Source organism: Plasmodium gonderi, assembly GCF_002157705.1.
Source record: "Plasmodium gonderi DNA, contig: Chr03, whole genome shotgun sequence".
NCBI lineage: Eukaryota > Apicomplexa > Aconoidasida > Haemosporida > Plasmodiidae > Plasmodium > Plasmodium gonderi.
Genome location: NW_021628927.1, coordinates 789460 through 809436, shown reverse-complemented (window position 1 = coordinate 809436; position 19977 = coordinate 789460). Strand labels below are relative to the sequence as shown.

The 19977-nt window shown below is 30.1% G+C and overlaps 6 protein-coding genes across 6 annotated transcripts; 2 read left to right on the top strand and 4 right to left on the bottom strand.

The window, feature by feature from the left end:
• Positions 1-502: 502 nt before the first annotated feature.
• PGO_031640 (PelOta protein homologue) lies at positions 503-1678 on the bottom strand (the record flags this gene model as incomplete). Its single annotated transcript, XM_028686148.1, has 1 exon — positions 503-1678. One exon carries the CDS (start codon positions 1676-1678, stop codon positions 503-505), a length of 1176 nt encoding a protein of 391 aa, XP_028541949.1.
• Positions 1679-3893: 2215 nt separating this feature from the next.
• Positions 3894-4595, bottom strand: PGO_031630 (conserved Plasmodium protein, unknown function; the record flags this gene model as incomplete). Its single annotated transcript, XM_028686147.1, has 1 exon — positions 3894-4595. The coding sequence occupies one exon, from the start codon at positions 4593-4595 to the stop codon at positions 3894-3896; it is 702 nt and encodes a 233-aa protein (XP_028541948.1).
• A 2165-nt stretch (positions 4596-6760) lies between these two features.
• PGO_031620 (conserved Plasmodium protein, unknown function) lies at positions 6761-7474 on the top strand (the record flags this gene model as incomplete). Its single annotated transcript, XM_028686146.1, has 3 exons — positions 6761-6879; positions 7027-7074; positions 7405-7474. 3 exons carry the CDS (start codon positions 6761-6763, stop codon positions 7472-7474), a joined length of 237 nt encoding a protein of 78 aa, XP_028541947.1.
• Positions 7475-8490: 1016 nt separating this feature from the next.
• PGO_031610 (hypothetical protein, conserved) lies at positions 8491-9532 on the bottom strand (the record flags this gene model as incomplete). Its single annotated transcript, XM_028686145.1, has 3 exons — positions 8491-8600; positions 8961-9023; positions 9379-9532. The coding sequence occupies 3 exons, from the start codon at positions 9530-9532 to the stop codon at positions 8491-8493; spliced, it is 327 nt and encodes a 108-aa protein (XP_028541946.1).
• A 2218-nt stretch (positions 9533-11750) lies between these two features.
• On the bottom strand, positions 11751-13241 carry PGO_031600 (hypothetical protein, conserved; the record flags this gene model as incomplete). The annotated part of the gene is made up of 1 exon (XM_028686144.1): positions 11751-13241. The coding sequence occupies one exon, from the start codon at positions 13239-13241 to the stop codon at positions 11751-11753; it is 1491 nt and encodes a 496-aa protein (XP_028541945.1).
• A 4896-nt stretch (positions 13242-18137) lies between these two features.
• On the top strand, positions 18138-18958 carry PGO_031590 (40S ribosomal protein S5; the record flags this gene model as incomplete). Its single annotated transcript, XM_028686143.1, has 2 exons — positions 18138-18215; positions 18449-18958. The coding sequence occupies 2 exons, from the start codon at positions 18138-18140 to the stop codon at positions 18956-18958; spliced, it is 588 nt and encodes a 195-aa protein (XP_028541944.1).
• Positions 18959-19977: the final 1019 nt, after the last annotated feature.

Sequence of the window (19977 nt, the reverse complement as noted above, 5' to 3'; positions counted from 1 at the left end):
CGTAAATTAATAAATAAAAAAAAATAAAATAAAATAAAATAAAAAAAAAAGCGTGTCCCAAACAGTGTTCACAGGGTGTGTGCATATATGAGATGACAAAACGAATGAACATCTAATAAACTTAGTTTTCCTATACAAAGGAGGAACATACTAAGTGCTAGGTATGCAGTTTTTTTTCGAATAATATTTCGAAAAGTAAGGTAGCAAAAAAAAAATGGAAGAAAATTGAAGAAAAAGGAAGAAAATTGAAGAAAATTGAAGAAAATTGAAGAAAATGGAAGAAAATTGAAGAAAATTGAAGAAAATTGAAGAAAATTGAAGAAAATTGAGGAAAATAGAAAAAAAAAAAAAAAGAGAGAGGAAAAAAAAGGGGACATCACAAATATGTAGTCACAACATGGGAAATTCCTTTACAACTAAGAGGTTCCTTCCAAACAACTTCGAATAACTGCGAATGACGAAGAATAATTCTGAACAAGTGCCAGCAACTTCGAACAACTTCTTACCCACCTGAGGGCTCACACTCAAGCAGCGATTCCTGCCGCTTCCCCTCGTCGATTTCGGGAAAAATGGGAAACTTCAAAATGGCCGCTATGCCTGTAAGAGCATTTAGCTGTTCTCCTGTGGTGTGGTTGTCTGAAAACATGTACACAGTGCCACCAGTGTTCCTAACTTGGCATATCATAGATGCATACACTTTTCTGGTATGAACGTCACAGTTTCTAAATGTTTTGTCTGTTATTAATAAAGAATGAATAGCATTCATGGATGCAGCACGTCTTACATCCAAATCTCCGTATGAAATTTTTTCTTCATTTTTTTCAAAAATTTTATAAAATTTGTTTAAAATGTCGATATGTGATATAACTTTCATATGTAGTATTTTTTTTTTTATATTTTCATCATTTAAAATTTCGTTTAAAGAATTTTTATTTATGTTTGATGTTTTGGCAATGATGAATTTAGATTTCATATTTAAAATGTCTTTATCATTCTTTAGTTCAGATTTCTCATAAATGTAATGAAGAAAATCGTTTTTAAAAAAACCAGGTCCTCCCAGAACAATGCATTTCATATTTTCTAGATTTATATTTTTGCATAAATTTGATAATAGCTGATCAAAAAATGCATATAACGATTTTTTATACATAGAATTATTATTTTTCTCTTTTTTTTTTTTTATTATTTTATTTAATGTAAATACATGTCTGTATAAATTTTCCGTCAATAAATACATATTTGCTTCACCACAATTAATTAACAGAATTGCAACTTTGGAATTTAATTTTATATTTGTACATTCTTCTAATTTTTCCCTATATACATTATCCCAATTTTTTTTTCTTATTTTTATTTTCTCATTTAATTCTATTTCAAATGTGTGGTACTGTCCAATTTTAACATATTCATTGTTCTTTACATTCTTCCCTGATAATCTCAAACTGTTATTTGCCGAGTCGAAATCGATTTTCGTTATGCTCAGAGTTAGCATTATCTTTTTTATTTCTGTAGCATATGTGTTGTTTCCAATATCCTTGTGCACTTTCCTAGATGTAACCATCTCCACTTCATCCAACAAACTCAGCAAATTGTACAGATGCCACAGATCGTCCTCTTCCTCGGCCACTAACCCGATAAGCATTTCTTCATTATCTCGTTTTCGGTACAGCAGCTTCATGGTTCATCTGTCAATTTCGTGCCGTAAATTTCGTGCCGTAAATTTATTGTTCACTAATTTTGGAGCTTCCCAGAGGAGTGGCAAGAATGCAGTTCTTCAAGTGTACACTCTGCCCCTCTCCCCCCTCACGATTGGAGATTCGTCTGTTAATAAATCTGAACTACCACTTCAATTTCTTGCAAACAAGAACTTCTCTTCCTTTCTTCCCACTGTGGATACTAACTCCCTTTTTTCTACGTTTTCCACAAGAATTATAACTTTTTACATATCATTGTTCCACTTGAATATTTTCTTTTTCTAACTACATTCTTGTAACTGTTCTGAAAAAAATCCTCAATCCCTTGTTCACCCCCCCCCCTGCTCTCTTCTAGTGTATGTATATATGCAAACACATGCATATACGTGTTTTTTTTTTTTTTTTTTTCCTTTTTTATTTTTGTACAAACTAACGGGCTTCAATTTTCTCCTTTGTGCGGATATCTCTCCCCAAGTTTTCGTCCTTTCCCTTTTTTCTCCTTTTTCTGATTCCTTTATTTGCCTGTGCTGAATGTTCCCCAATTCATTTTTGGAATTCTCACATAAGAGAAAAAAAAAAAAAATAAAAAATAAAAAATAAAATAATAATAAAATATACTACCCGTTTGTCCTTTTCTCTCACAGAGGGTATTACAATATCGTGCCTTTACATTTTCTTGCAGTTGTTAAAATTGGGATAATTTTACATCCTCGTATTTTCATACTTTAAATTTATTTGACGGATTTAAACTCTTTTTCATCCCATTTTTGGTGTTTTTTTTTTTTTTTTTTTTTTTCCCCTGTTTTGTTCATTCCGATGGGAAGTGTAAAGAAAGCTTGTCAATCAACACTCATGTTGCAAAAAATTTGAGATAATAAAATTCTATTACAGATATTATAAAAAGGGAGACGGTGAGAAAAACGCTGAACTATATAGCAACATTTTTGTTTTATTTATATAAATATCTCTTTTCTTCCCTCTCGATTAATCACTTCATCAGGTAGGTATATTTTACACACACATTTGCTACTACGAGATGATAAGAAGGCCTTATATGTTTGTGTCTACACCTCTTTTTTTCTCCACGACGAATGGGGGAAAAGGAAAAGTAATTGTACAGAAAGGAGCTTCAGGTATTATATAGTATTCAATTTTTATACTCAATGTTTGTCAAATGGGATAAGTCTGTTCACAACTGTGCACTTTTCTATTTCACAAAGTGACATTTTAATTCTTAACACATGTTTTCAACAATTGTACAAAAAAAAAAAAAAGGACAAAAAATTGACTAGCTGCTCAGACCATTCAGGTGAATAAAAAAGAAAAAAAAAGACCACAAATTGGCTAGCTACGTTAACTGTTCAGGTGAAAAAAATAAAAAAAAAAAAAAAAATTACCTTTTTTTGTCAATCCCTTTTTTATAGTAATACATTAATTTGTAACAAAATATTCACGTGCTTATTTCCACCACCTTATAGATATATTATTTCGTCTAAATGTGAGGAGAATTATTACAATTTTCTTTTTCTACCCAAAATTGGAGAACACTAAATTTGAGGGAAAAAAAAAAAAAAAAATTGAAAAGGTTTACACACATATATCATTTGGTGTGTACCCTGTTTAGGTTGTTCTTTTTTTTTTTTTTTTTTTTTTATCTTCTCTCTCCTACATCGTAAAGAAAAACCATTGCAACTTATTCTACAAAACGTGATAACATTTTTTTTTTTTTTTTTTTGTACCATTTTGCTGTGCGGCATGGTGGGTGTTTTTATATTTTCAAAATTAGGAACGGAATTAATCATAGGGATGTGTGTAATCGAATGACGGGAACATTTTTGCACTACCAATTTGATTAACCCGTTTAGTATTATTATGTCCTTTTTTTTTTTTTTTTTTTACAAATTCGTGAAAAATGTTTGTAAACCATGGAAATTGTGAGTATGAGAATACAAAGAACTAGGATAAAATCTTAAAGTTTTAGTCAAATATGATAACAAAATTTTGTTATATTATGAACCCCTCTCTCTCCCCCCTACCCCCAAAAAAAAAAAAAAAAAAAAAAAAAAAAAAAAAAAAAATAAATAAATATTTCCTTATGTATGCAAAAGACTACCCCCGTGTCATCATTTCTAAGTACAAAGTTCAACCTCGTATCAATACAATACATTCACTTCACTGTTTACCATCTTCTCCTGTATATTATAACTTCCTCAATTTTTTACACTTGTAGCATTGCACATTTGCGTACACATTTTTGGCTTTACAACTATAACACTCATAGTGGCTATTGTTACTTTTCTGATTACCATCATCATCCTTTTTTTTTATTTTTATTTTCTCCTTTTTATCATTTTGATCAAAAAGAAAATTATCAAAATGAATGGTACTGTCCCCAAGGGATAGTCCATATGCCTTCTCGAAAACATCCTTTTCGTATTTGAGTTTTTCTTCTATAAGATAACTGGGCAATAATTTGTTGCTTGAAATATCTTTATTGAAATAATCAAATGCATTGTATGATATATTACTTGTTTCCTTCGTCTTTCTCGCATGGTTCTTATATGTGTCCGTGTCACAACTTCTGCTTCTGCTGCGTGTTTGACGTCTCACGGGGGCTACACATTTGTCTTTCTTTTCTCTCTTTTCTTTCTTTTCTTTCTTTTCTTTCTTTTCTTTCTTTTCTTTCTTTTCTTTCTTTTCTTGTTTTTTCCACTTTTCATTTGATTCCCTTATTTCATCATCATTATCATCATTTCGGGGGTGCCCAATCCGACGTCGCTTTTTCTTACCGCTTCGTTTCTCTCCATCCCAATTTCTTTCTGCTTCATGTTTCCTCAGTTTCTCTTTATGCTTAACTCTACCTGTAACTTCTTCTCTTTTTTCAAGATCTTTTTTTGTCATTTTTCATTTCAGGGGTTAAGGAACAAACTGCTCGAGCTAGGACTCCCCTCTATGTGTACATGCATAAATAATATGCACACACACACTTATATGGGGACCCTGTCTGGACGAATTCGTTACGCGTAAAGTCTTTCTCCTTATAAACTAACAACAACCATGCATCAATCAATCAATCAATTAATCTATCAATCAATTAATCTATCAATCAATCAATTAATCTATCAATCAATCAATTAATCTATCAATCAATCAATTAATCTATCAATCAATCAATCAATCAATCAATTAATCAATCAATATCTCACACGTGCACCCTCGAATGTGTGACAGGGCATTGGTAAATAAATGTGACGTACAGTGTTCGGGGAGAGGAAAATATGTGATCCAAGCTATTCCATATGCATGTTGCAAAATCGTGTTAAAAGTTATGGCCACACGTGTTACGTCCTTTGTGGCATGTCGTTTTACTGTTCTGTTTGTGGTGTATCATTTTTTTTTTTTTTTTTTCTTGGAAGTCTCACAAAAGAAAAGGCTATTTTTTATATTTTGCCATTTCGTGTAAATCATTTTTCCGAATTTTACATTTTTTTCTCAACTTGGGGGAGTCGTAAATTTACTAAGCGGCTAATTTTATGAGGATCAATTTTTATTTTTTTAATTTTGCCTTTTTTTTTTTTTTTTTTGTTTTTTTTTTTTTTCCTATTGCTCATTTAGCAGTTTGGCCATTCACCAATTTGAATTTATATATATTTTTTTTTTATTTTATTTTATTATTTTATTTTATTATTTTATTTTATTATTTTATTTTATTATTTTATTATTTTATTATTTTTTTTTTTTTATTTTTTTTTTTTTTTATTTTTTTTTTTTGTGAATATATATACCGATAGGTCCCTTCATTGGTGCTGTTAATTCGCCATCGTTAAATTGTTTTCTTTTCATTTTTTCCCTCATTTCGGCATTTTTTTTTTTTTGTTTTTTCGCCTTTTCTGTACCCTTTTTTTTTTTTTTTTGAGACCCCTTTTTCGTACCTTTTTGACTCGTTCAGGTTTCAGGACTGATAATTCATGTTTTAAGATATACTACAAACAATTTGCCACTCATTTTATAAACAATTTGCCATTCATTTTATAAAACAATTTGTCATTCATTTTACAAACAAATTGCCCTGCATTTTACATACAGTTCACGATTTACAATTTCCGTTTTAAAATTTGAGATTCGCCATTTGTGATCTTTTTTTTATTTACACACTCCCCTTGTCGTTTACTATCTCCGTCTTTCCCCCTCTCACTCCATGTGCATTCAATTCACATGAGAGAAAAGTTCCCCAAAGAAAAAAAAAAAGTAAGCCTAAAAGTATAAAATAAAAAATGAGAAGAAGGATAATTCATGCATAGTGCTAAGCCAAGAAAAGAAAGAGGAAAGTAATGAGTGTTATAATTGTGGAGGAATCGAGAATGTACTGAGCAAAAAAAAAAAAAAAAAAAAAATAAAATAAAATATCTACATAAAATGGAAAGTGACCAATAGATTAAGTCCTAAAAGAGTTTTTTTTTTTTTTTTTTTTTTTTTTTTTTTCTTTTCTCCTATATAACGTGCAAAGAAGTAAAGAAGGCAACATACTTAAACTGAAGAAGATACAAAGAGGCAATATACTTAAACTGAGAGAGAAGAAACTGAAGTATAATCAACGGGAAAAAGTAGAATAGTACATCCATGTAATTCCACATTTAGTCGTGTCGTGCTTGACGGCAAAACCCAAGACATATTATACAAATAAACAAACGAGAAAAAAAAAAAAAAAATATGCATACATTACGAAAGAAAGCTATGACTTTACCATTCAGCATATATATTTTTGCATAAAGATAACGAAGCAACTATTTTTTTTTTTTTTTTTTTTTTTTTTTTTTTTTTTTTTTTGTGCACACTTTCCACTGTCCTATTTCGTACAAACGTGTTACATCCAAGTAAGGATTAGTTTCTTTTTCTTTTGTTTTACACATCTCTTTATTGGATGGAGGATTATTTCGTTGAGTCTTATTTGTTTTATCTATTTTTTTTTTTTTTTTTTTATCTTGCTTTGTAGTAGCCCCCATATAATCAATCGAATTTTATTAACATATTTGTCTACTTTTCTCCCCCTCCCCTTGGACAACAGAATGGACTCGAATATAACAACAGGAAGTTTCATATATTTAATCATTTGGTTTGTATCATGTATTTTCTTTTGTCTCCTGTTCGCAAGAGAAGGAAAAATATCTAGAATAGATTTGGTGAAGTAAGAAAATTACATACGTTCAGCATATATCTCTTGACTGTCTCTCATTTCATCCCACTTGCATTTTTTTTTTTTTTTATCAATTCTTATTCTACTTTCCTGATTTATTCATTTTTTTTTTTTTTTTTTTTTTTTTTTTTTCCGTAGACTCATTGTGACATTAGTCTCCTTGGCAGTTTTCTGTTTGTGGATATTGTAAGTCCAAAAAAAGAAAAAAAAAAAAAAAGGGAACAGCAACGGTAGCTGTAACGAGTCGATAGAAGTAACAGAAAGTGGAACTAGAAGAATAAATTATTCTACTATACACTTGCGAAAGAATATAATCAGCTACACTGTGTTACATCATGAGCATATTGTATTTTATGTGCTTGAAATAGATTTTAATTCCTGAGTTTACTATCTGTAACAACAACAACCCCCAGTTTGACAGATATTAATTGTTTTGTATGTACATGCGTGTGTGTGTGTGTTCATCTCATTATACCTTTTTCTCGGCATATATTTTTTTTCTCCTCTTTCCTACAGTTGGATTTGCGTATATATTTCTCAGCTCAACCCAATGATCTTACCCATACGGAGAGTAGTGAAGGAGTAAAAATAAAGGAAGAACAAAATAATGATAATGTAAGACAACACAAGGTGGTGGGTGGGGGATATCCCAAGCATAGGAGCACACAAAAAGGGCCAGTAATCTCACATAGGAGCAATCTAACATAGGAGCAATCTCACATAGGAGCAATCTCACATAGGAGCAATCTTACATAGGAACAGTCTTACATAGGAACAATCTTACATAGGAACAATCTTACATTTGAGCAACCTTACAAAGATGTAATAAAAAAGACGCCGTTAGTTAGACACCCTCCACCCGGCATACCTATCCCAACCAGAGCCTACTAATACAAGTACAGATGTTACAAGAAAATACGTGCATTATAAATATTACTTTCATGGGCTTGCTTAATGTGGAAGCATGATAAATGGACTTTCAAACTAGTCTTTGCTTATGGGCTTTTTCTCTCCTGTTCGTTTTGTTAATATTTCCTCTTTTTCAGTCCCGTATTTTTTTCCTCTTTCTTTTTTTTTTTTTTTTTTCTTTTCCCACTTTTTTTTGAATTTTTAAAACATGAAAAATGTGAAAAAAAAATGTTGATTTAAAAAATAAATAAATAAAGATGTTAAAAAAAAAAAAAAAAAAAAAAAAAGTGAAAAAAAATTGTTTACTTTAAAATTTATAAATTTATATAAAAATTATAAACGTATTTTTTTTATTATTTTTTTATTTTACTTTTTTTTTTTTTTGGTAATGGGATAGGGGGAGGAGGGGGGCGAAGAAAAATAGACATTAATATATTGACCTCCAAAAAGGAAACACATATTTCCGAATCCACATTATTATTCTAAAGCATATGTTAACCCCACCCAAACAATCCCCTCTAGATCTTTTATCTATGTTTGTATGCACATCTGTACCCTTCACACATTATACTCTGAATTTGCAGTTATATGTATATATGTACAAATTCGTATGGTATACTTAACAAGATCTTTATAAAAAAAAAAAAAAAAAAAAAAAAAAGACTTGTTCGATTTATTTTCCTTTCATTAGTTTCACTTCTTCAGATCCTTTTCTGCATCTAAGTTGGCTCTAAAATTTTGCAACTCTGTCTGCACTTTCATAATGAACTTGTCATCGTCATCATCATCATCATCATCCCAGCCTGCAGAAAAAAGCGAATGAAGGGAAAAAAAATACGTCAAAAAAATACGTAAAAAATATACGTCAAAAAAATTCGTCAAAAAAATGTGTCAAAAATATATGTCAAAAATATATGTCAAAAAAATCTGTCAAAAATATATGTCAAAAATATGTGTCAAAAATATATGTCAAAAATATGTGTCAAAAAAATAAAACGGATCGGGAAAAAGAGGAGATTATGGATCAACAGAGAAAAAGAATGGAAATTATTTTTCCTCAGACGATTTAATAAGTGTCCTATACATACACATACACTGTCACGTGGATAGCACATTTATATATTGACACACAAGGACGCATAAACATATTTGTATATTCCTACCTGCTGCTCCCCAGTCTTCTTCCCAGTTTTCCAAGTCCGTGTCTATGTTCTGAGCCGTACTACCTGTTTCGAAAGAAAAATAGAAATTTGCATAAAATAAAGAAATAGTTTTTGTATCTCTCTGTTTTTGTGTAACCATGTTGTCGTGACAATGAGTCCCCACTCGGGAGAGAGAAGTACACGACAAGGCACAAAACTTTTTTTCTTTGAATTCTTTGAATACTTTGAATTCTTTAAATTCTCCTCTAAATTTATCCCTCTTGCTGTGGATCACTCACTAGTATACTGTGTTATATATATATATTTTTCTACTCTGGGCATGCTGCACTAGTTCAAGCACTTTTGAACACTATACATTTATTATTCTAGATTATGTTACTACACACGCTCCGCTCAGTGCAGACAGTAGAATTTTTACCCATTTCCTCGAACTCTTCCAACTCATCATCAGGCTCATCAAAAATGTAAATATTGTCCTCATATATGTCATTTTGTTTTGCATCTGGTTTATTTTCCTTCATATCTTTCATTGTGTCATTTTGGTTTCCGTTATCTTGCGTGTTCTTTTGCATTGGTCACGACACACTTAAAAAGAAAAAAAAAAATTGATAAAAAGCGGGAAAAAGTTATGATGCTTATAAAAAAAAAAGAAAAAATCTTTCCCTTAAGAATGTCAGTAAACCGTGGGCATTACATATGTACATATATACATGTATATAAATATATATATAAATATATGCATGTTCATATAACTTCTGTATTTCCCATTTTTTGCTAAGCATAAAAAAATCACGCATTGGCATGTTCTGAATAAGCATATTTCGCAATGACACCTTTCTGTGATTGCAAAATATTTTTTTGGAAAAAATTCATTTTTTTCAAAACACATAAAATACCTTACCCACAAATGAGCATGCACTATAGGAACCGCCTGACGACTTTTTCATTTTTTTTTTTTTTTTTTTTTTTTTTTTTTTTTTTTTTTTTGGGGGGGTGTCATTCTTTTTAATTTTTATAAAATTTTTTTTTTCTAATATAAATATTTTTTTTTTTTTTTTTAAAATTTTTTTTTTTTTTTTTTTTTCTTTTTAAAAATTCATTCTTTTTTTTTTTTTTTTTTCTTTTTCTTTTTTTTTTTTTTTTTTTTTTTTTACNNTTAAGCGAGGGCGAAGATACAAAAATAAGAATCGAAATGGAAAAAAATATAAAGCAAAATTAAAAGATATGGGAAAAAAAAAAAAAAAAAAAAAAAACATTTAGGCCAAGTTCTTCCTGATATGAAACACTCTCAAATGGTGAACCTTTCCACTTCTATCCACATTCCTCCATCCATGACTACAATTTTTTTTTTTTTTTTGTTAACCATAACAATATAGAAAACACATTTAGACTAAAAAAGAAAAATTCTTTACATATCGCATACGATACATTAATATGCAATGTATCACCATCTTATGAGACACAATGTCCGATTGGGCTATAAATTCTGTTATAAAGGATTCACAAATCAGATAAAACTAATCCAAGATGGGTGAGCAGCCGCTCGATCCTTAAGTTAGCAGGTGATATATATATATATATATATATATATATATATACACCTAATTGCGCACACATTCTCACTATTTCATTTAACATGCCGCACATCCAAAACAAAAAACCAACGTTGTTACCAATCTGTTCCACACACATACCTGCTTATATGCTTTATGTAGTTCTCGAGAGGACAAATGCATACACCATTATCCAACTCACTTAACCATTTCAAACGCTCTCTTTTGGTAGTTGTCTTTTCCATAGATTTACATTAAAATGATCAACGTGTGCTATTTTTCACAAGTGAATATAAAACTAATTTTAAAAGTTTGCATTCGCACCCGAATTCGTGTTTACACATGCATGCACATGTATATACATATATATATGTGGACTTTTACATACACATATATACGTGTGTGAAAAACGTCTATGAGAAGAAAAAGAGGCGAAAAGGAGTGTTTTAAAAAAGCCTATAATATATAAAAAGTATTTGTAAAACCTAAAACATGAGTAATAAGTTAAAAAAAAAAAAAAAAAAAAAAAACAAAGGAAAAGGGAAAGCAAACGCCACAAAAAAACACACATTATCACCACAACCCTCCGCCATTTACTCAAGAACCTCAAAGATTAACTAAACTTTAGATGAGGCAAGAAATATGCATATGGAGCAATCATAGCACCTCTCTCGGACACGATATATCTCTACACTACTTTTTTTAAAATGTTCAAGAAAAACACATGTAAAAAAAAAAAAAAAGAAAAAGCTGATATATGGACGAAAGTGACATCCAAATGAAGTGTGGTGTCTTTGGAAGCAAACACGTTGCGAGAGAAAAAATAGAATAAAAGTAAAAGTAAAAGTAAAAAAAAAAAATAATAAATATAATAAATACATGGATGATGGATAGGTAAGCAGATGCTTAGATGCACAAATGGGTGCGTAAATGCATGAATAAATAAGTACATAAAAATCAATGTAATTTAACATAGCACTCTATCCTATATGGCACAAGAGCATGTGCCATTTGAGGTGGGTGGAAAATGCACGCGTGTGTGTAGATAAGTATAGTTAGGGTGGCGGCATACCATCAGTACATCGCAATCGCATCACATCAAATCAAATCAAATCATTTTTTTTTTTTTTTTTTTTTTTTTTTTTTTTTTTTTTTTTGCTAACACTTCATTCACCTCATATTCAAGGTCCAATATAGCCCACACGTTAGTAGCTAATTTATTTTGGTTGTGATCAAATCACATATCACTCTGTGCATGCACGAAGGGTGTTAAACTGTTGATGCTGTAGGGAAGAGTCTTGCTCATACTAAAAGAAAAACCAGCGAAGCTGTAGGTTAAGCCATCATTGCCACCTACTTGCAAGCCATAGTTAAATGGGACATCAAGTGAAACGGTGCTGGTGCTGGTGCTGGTTCCCTTTTCCCCGCCCTTCAATGCACTCTTCAACTTGATGTTTTGAGGCATTAATATGTTTTTTCCTTGAACAACTGCGTCAGTTGTTATGCACGTGGAATCTTCAAGAGTTAACTTTATAGTGTAGGCTTGCAAATAACCACTTGCATTTTCCTTCACATTGGAAATGTCCACTTTGGTTATTACACTTTTTGGTTCTTGTTTCTTCACTTTTGTAAACAACTTCTGGCTTAGGAGTAGAAAATACAAAGCGGTTGGTGCTTCTGAATAATTACTACTACTACTGCTATCCATGGAAGTTTTGCCAGATGTTGAAAGGAATTTTTTAATAGTTTCTAAAGCATTAGAAAAGGATAGAGAAGCTTTTATCCTATCATATGCTTGTTGAATTCCCACTCCATCTATCAGTCCTGTATCATGTACTTTTCTATATGACACATCCTTTGCTTCTTTCTTAAGTAAATCTATCATTTGCATTCTGGAATTTTTGTACTTGTCTCCCTTTTGAATAGGTAACATGTTGGGTGTTTCTATCCAGTAGGAAAGTGTAGCTGGGTACAACTCTTTCGCATCTAAATCAGATCCATTAAAATTGAATTTCATTCCAAATTTCGTTGTTCGTATGACATCAATTAAAAATGTGGGTAAGGGACAAAGGTAGTTGAAGGATGTTTTATTCACAGAACCATTTATTTTATTATCATAATATCCAAAAAGAAATGGGATTTCATATGGAGCATTTTTGGAAGTGGGGAAATAAAAATCTCCTAAATATACCGATATATTCGACATAATTACATAAATTTCTAATAAATTTTTTACTTGATTAGTATATGGTATTTTTTCCCCTTTTATTAAAAAGCCATAGATTGGTGAATCTTCTACTGTTAAGAGATTGTTTATGTTATTACTTAAAAGTCCTAAAAGAGTAAAACATAGTGATTCTGGTTTTAAAGTTTCTTTTAATACCTTTTCTTTATCTCTTCCATTAAATTTGTAAACTCCTGTTAAAATTTCTAAATCGTTAATTAAATACCTTAAATGACTTATATTTTTTTTTAGCATTTGCCTTGGTTCTGTTACTCCATATCGTTCTTGTTTTAGTTCTCCGTTAGAGTTAACAAATAACTCATAATTATTTTTTCTTTTATATTTGATGTTTTCTTCTAAGTTAAATGCTTTTCCATTATTTGCTGAGTTTTTTTTTTTAAAATGATCATTTAAAGTTTTTGATATACTAACATTTCCCTCATCGTGAGATCTTACCAATGTGATGGCAAAAAAGAAAAGAGTCAATGTAAGAAGTTTTTTCATATTGCTCAAGCTTTTCGAAGCGTAGAAATGGGGAAATGGAAAATAATGGTATTGCCACACACACAAACACACACACACCGAGGAGTTATAAATGATGGCAAGGCGCCGCGACACGACGTGCACACGTCAAAATGGGAGGCGATATCAAATTGATCAAGTGGCCTTTCCTTCTAAAAACTACGGAAGGAAGCAAAAATGCACATTAAATATGGTATCAAAGTGGGGCAACATGTAAACGTGGAAATTATGTAAACGGGGAAATTATGTAAACGGGGAAATTATGTAAACGGGGAAATTATGTAAACGGGGAAATTATGCAAACGTGGAAACTATGTAAACAAGGAAATAATATGAAATGTTTTAAAATAAAATATTGTAAAATAAAATGTTATAAAATAAAATGTCACAAAATAAAATATTATAAAATAAAATGTTACAAAATAAAATATTACAAAATAAAATATTATAAAATAAAATATTATAAAATAAAATGTTAAAAAATAAAATAATATAAATGAATGTAACAAAAAAGTGTATTGCAAATAATAAATTTAAAAAATAAAAAATGTTCTAAAAAATAGAGCAAAACGTTAATCGTAAGTCTAAAATATCAATCGTGGGCTTGCAAAAAAAGGAAAAAAAAAAAAAAAATGTTATGCTCAGCCGTAGCTAGTTTGCTTTTTCGCTATCTTATCGCTACATTTACTCTATTTATTTAGTTATTTATCTATTTAGCTATTTATCTATTTAGTTATTTATCTATTTAGTTATTTATCTATTTAGTTATTTATCTATTTAGTTATTTATCTATTTAGTTATTTATCTATTTAGTTATTTATCTATTTATCTATTTTTTTTTTTTTTTTTTTCCCTTAGGCTGTTCATATGATACGAGAGAAATAGAATTTTTGCCTGAACATGTCATGCCAAATTGGAACTCTTTTTTTTTTTTTTTTTTTTTTTTTTGGGTGTGCAGCTAAAATCGTTTTGCACAGCTATTTCCTTAAGGGTGCACACGTGCACATGTCCTTTTTTTTTTTTTTTTTTTACTTTTTACACACATGAAGTGGGGAACACGTTTTGATCTTTTTTCATTTTATTACCATTGTTTTATTTATTTGTTCATTTTTTTATTTATTTATTTATTCTTTTTTTTTTTTTTTTTTTTTTTTTTTTTTTTTTTTTTTTTTTTTTTTTTTTTTTTTTTTTTTTTTTTTTTTTTTTTTATTTTTTTTTTGTTATTTTTTTTTTTTTTTTTTTTTTTTTTTTTTTTTTTTTTTTTTTTTTTTTTTTTTTTTTTTTTTTTTTTTTTTTTTTTTTTTTTTTTTTTTTTTTTTTTTGTTTATCTATTTATTTATTATTATAATTTTTTTTAATTCTGCTAAAGCTAGTTGTAAGCCCTATAGTTTAACATTCGCTGCATGTCCAAAAAGGTGGAATACTAATTTTTCACCCATGGAGGATGGATAGTTTGATTTTTGTATTTTCTCGCTTTTGTTAAACATTGTAATTTATTATTGCACAGTTTTGCGTCTTCATTTCATGGTGCTCTGAATAGGACCACTTTTTTTTGTTTCCTTTGAAAAATAGCAACAAATGGTACTTTTCACGCATTTTCAAAGTGATAATTTTCACTTGTTCTCAAAATGGAAATTGTCATGTGTGTGGTGGAACTTTTTTTTTTTTTTTTTTTTCCCCATTTCTGATGGTTGAGGAATGAAAGAGGTCTTGTCAAACTGTATTAAAAAATGTACATGTCATGTATTTTCTTGTCTCAATCTGGTAGCATATATATATAATATCTTTGGTCAATTTTATACTTCCTTATATATAAGGGTGTAAAGGGGGAACACAAATTAAGATTTCTCAGGTGTGTGCACACGAATCATGCATAATTTGTTCTTCCCCCAATGCACACTTGCAAACATTGAACTGATTAACATGTCATATGTTCCAAAAGTAGTTGTTTTGTGTTGGGGGGGGGGAGGGGGTTGTTCATATTTTAGCGTCCGTTCTTAGCGATAAGAAAGGACAATAATACGGGGTAGTGTTAAAAGGGGACGGTAAAACGGGGGCATTGTGCTGGTACAATATGCAACGTGACACGCAATGCAAAGGAAAGAACGCTGATCTGACACACCACTTACTATTTAGGAAACATGAAAACATTTAAAACTTTTCATCCCATTGCACACATGTGTTTGTATAGCTAAAAAGGGATAGCAGTGCATCATCCTATATTCTCACAAACCAGGTGAAAATAAATTTTTTTTTTCTTTTTTTTATCTGCGTATGTGCGTGTGTGTGTAATTTTTCGATTTGTTCTTGTTCTCTTCATGAGAAAATAAAAAAAAATATTAACATTCTGGAAATGAAATAAACAAAAATAACGCACAATTATCTCTCTTTTTGTATAATTGCTTATTTTGTGAATTCTAACACTTCCAACCCAAATTAATACAACCCCCGTGTAAGTTTAAAAAGGCGCTACAAAGTTCTCCCTTTTTATTTTGTACAAAAGAAAGAAGGAACGACAATAGAATTTTAGGTATAAAAAAAAAAAATGTTTTCAGCATATACTCTTTAACGTCTAAACAACTGTTTTTCTGTTCCCCTCTTTTTCCCCATTTTTGAAGTTATCATTTGTTCATACAAATACATGTATTATTTTCCCTTGTCAAGTTATACCATGCTTTTTTTTTTTTTTTTTTTTTTTTTATAAACATTAATTTCCCTCCCCCCCATCACATGTATATATAAAAATGAACAATGAAAGGAATGCAAAAAAAAAAAAAAAAAAAAGGAGGGGAAAGGTTTTTTTCACATCGTAAGAACTATTCGCTCTTTTGATCTATTAATTTTTCAAAACAAAAATTTTCAAAATCTGTTGAGGAATTTTTGTATGTCGTAAAAAGGCGTTTTTGATAAATGCATTTTTTTTCCCCTTAAAATGGAATGGGGAGGATAGTGGAAAAAAACACAAATTAACAATAATTTGTAACATTAACAAATGAATTAAAATTGAGGCCCTTCCTCTTAACAGATCATCACACATTATGTATTTATTTATTTATTTATATATGTGCTTTGCCTTTGGCTTTTCTTCTAACTCCTTTCCCTCTTCCCCCCATCGAGAGCAGTATAGAATTGTGGTACAGACTGGGGCATAAGGATAAATAATAGGGGGAAATTTTTGCCTCAACATTTTAGCGATGCTATATCAACCTCCCTCCTCCTTTCTGCTTTACTTTTTGCATACAATATAAAACAGATATAACTTTACCGTTACTGTGTTGTTCACAATGCATGAATATACAGATATATGTATGTACATACATACATACATACACTCATGTGTAAGATGCACACTCAATGAAACACGTGTTGTGTTATGATATACGCCATCGAAAATCTTAAGGGCGGTGCCTTATAAATCATTATATGAAAATTGCATCACTAATTGTCGGGTTTTATTGTTATGTACCTTCAGTGAATAATATATACTTATAATATGCACATGCTTTCAAGCGAAATACCCCAATTGGGGCATTACGATGCTAAAAGCTACCATTTTACTTTTCATACGAATGAATTTGCATCCAAACCCTATTTTAACGCTACCCTTATTTTACCACTCTTTTCAACCCTTGCACATTTGTAATGTATATATATAACGTGTTGTACTCATGTTATTTTAACTCTCGCACAAATGCAAAAAACAGTTGGTACGTATAAATGTATATTATGCATGTATATATATATATATATATATATATATATATATATATATATATATATAGAAATCTTTCCCTCAAATTTGGCGGGCATTTCGGTTCACTTTGGTAGTACATAGGGAGAGAAGAAAAAAAAAAAAAAAAAAAAACATCATTTCTCTTCAGCATAAAACCCAAAAGCCGCAGGAAAGGTGGAAGGAAAATTTCTCTCGATATTTTAAAACAAACTGAGAAATATTATTTTTTTTAAAAATAATTCGGAGTTGTTTAATTATTATACGCAAAAATTGTTTTAGGCTTTTCTAAAATATTTTTCCCTCTTTTTTTTTTTTTGCTTTTCCCTCTTTTTTTTTTTTGCTTTTCCCTCCTTTTTTTTTTTTCTTTTCCCTCCTTTTTTTTTTTTTTTTTCCCTCTTTTTTTTTTTTTTTTTTTTCCTCTCTTTTTTTTTTTTTTTTTTTTTTTTTTTTTTTTTTTTTTTTTTTTTTTTTTTTTTTTTTTTTTCTTTTTTTTTTTTTTTTTGCTTTTACAATTTTTTTTTTTTTCTTTTTTTTATATATCACCGTACTTTTACATTTCTGTAATTTCTGTATTTCCATTTTTTTTATCTATACCCCCCTTGAACTATGAATTTTTGAACAACTTCCCCATCCCTAAATAAACCAAAGAAGGAGGAATACATATATTATATATTGAAAGAAAAAAAAAAAAAAAAAAAGGTAAACAAGAAATAACACAGAGTGAACGAACAAATGAATATTTTTTTTTCCCAATTTATTTTCCTCCACCAAGCTTATCGAACTGTGTGAAGTTAGGGAGAGCGGAAAATGAGAACAGGAAAAAAAAAAAAAAAAAAAAAAAAAATGACTGAACAAGTAACTGTGTAGAATATATACATATATACTTTAATGTTTTTATGACGAGTAGTTTTCCCCTCTACATGTGGATGAGAAATAAAATGAACATATAAAAATAATTCCGTTTCAAATGGAAGAAATATATAATTACTATTGTGACATTGCAGTTGTGACTACTTGAAGATGTAACATCATTGTCACCAACGACGCATTACATTCATTACTTCGTAAGTAAAATTCTCAACTCATTTTTCCCCTGATTCCTTTCAGATATATCACAACATCATAAGGGAAAAATCTTTGACAAGATGGAATCAACAACAGCTGATATAAAACTTTTTAAAAAATGGTCTTACGAGGATGTTAACATTGCTGATCTGTCATTGGTAAGTGCATGCATGGATATGTACAAAATATGCACACCTATTCTTTTGCAAAAGAAAAGGGGAAAAAAAAAAAAAAAAAAAAAAAAAAAAAAAAAAGCATAAAACGTGAAGCGTGAAGAATGGCGGATGAATCGTGAAAACACACTTCCAATAAGTGTAGATTTAATAAGTGACACATTTTTGCACATTCCCAATTCACCGCTCAAAATTATGAACATTCCCCTCCCCCACAGGTTGACTACATTGCAGTGTCACAGAAGGCATGCGTGTACACTCCACACACGGCAGGGCGTTATCAGAAGAAGAGATTTAGAAAAGCTTTATGTCCAATTGTGGAACGATTAGTGAATTCGATGATGATGCATGGAAGGAATAATGGGAAAAAATTAAAAGCAATTAGAATTGTAGCATATGCGTTTGAAATTATTCATCTTATGACTGGGGAAAATCCTATACAGGTTTTTGTAAATGCTGTTCAGAAAGGTGGGCCAAGAGAAGATTCTACAAGAATTGGTTCAGCTGGTGTCGTAAGACGTCAAGCAGTGGATGTTTCCCCATTAAGAAGAGTAAATCAAGCAATTTATCTCATCTGTACAGGTGCTAGAAATTCTGCATTTCGAAATATAAAGTCCATTTCAGAATGTTTAGCTGAAGAAATTATCAACTGTGCAAATGAGTCTTCTAGTTCCTATGCCATTAAGAAGAAGGATGAAATTGAGAGAGTTGCCAAAGCCAACCGATAAGCCAAAAATGTTTTATCATCACTACACCGTATATATGCACACAAACACACCAACACACACGTGCATGTGTATGTACATACGTTATTATGTGTAAGCTGTACACGCAAGTTTTTTGCTTCCCTTTCTATGTAATTGCACTTTTTTTTCTTTTTCATATATATATGTTCGCATATGTACACATTTACATGTTCGCATATGTACACATTTACATGTTCGCATATGTACACATTTATATGTTCGCATATGTACATATTTATATGTTCGCATATGTACACATTTATATGTTCGCATATGTACACATTTATATGTTCGCATATGTACACATTTATATGTTCGCATATGTACACATTTATATGTTCGCATATGTACACATTTATATGTTCGCATATGTACACATTTATATGTTCACATATTTATATATTTTACCTCTTTACATATTGCCACGTGGGAAGGGATGAAAAAATGTGTGCTGTGCTTGTGTTGAACTAAAATATGTATGAACAGTCAGGTACTTTTTTTTTTTTTTTTTTTTTTTTTTTTTCAAAATGGTAATTTTTTGCAATTTTTAATTTATGCTGCAAATCGTGATAGAAGAGGAAGAAGGAATATATGAATGAGTTCCAAATTGTTCACACGGAGTGGGGAAAAAATGGGAAATCCCCACGTTCTCATTTATTATTTCCACGTTATTTCATTTTTCTTTATTTTGCTTTTTTTCCTTACATTTTTGCCTTATTTTTACTACATTTTATTTTATTCCTTTTCTCACTAAACTTTAAGTGAAATTCCATTTATGCACAAACCACAAAACTATGCTTAACGTTTTCATCTTGTATAAAAGTTGGGAAAAATTATAACAAAAAAAAAAAAAAAAAAATAATATCACGTAATGGTAATGTAATGAAGGAATAAGGGTTGTGTATGTGTGGGGGTGGGAATATAGTGCAATTAGGATTTTCTCCCTCCATCCCATATCTTCCTCCCCTTCTGTGGATGGAAGTAGAGTGAATACAACTAGC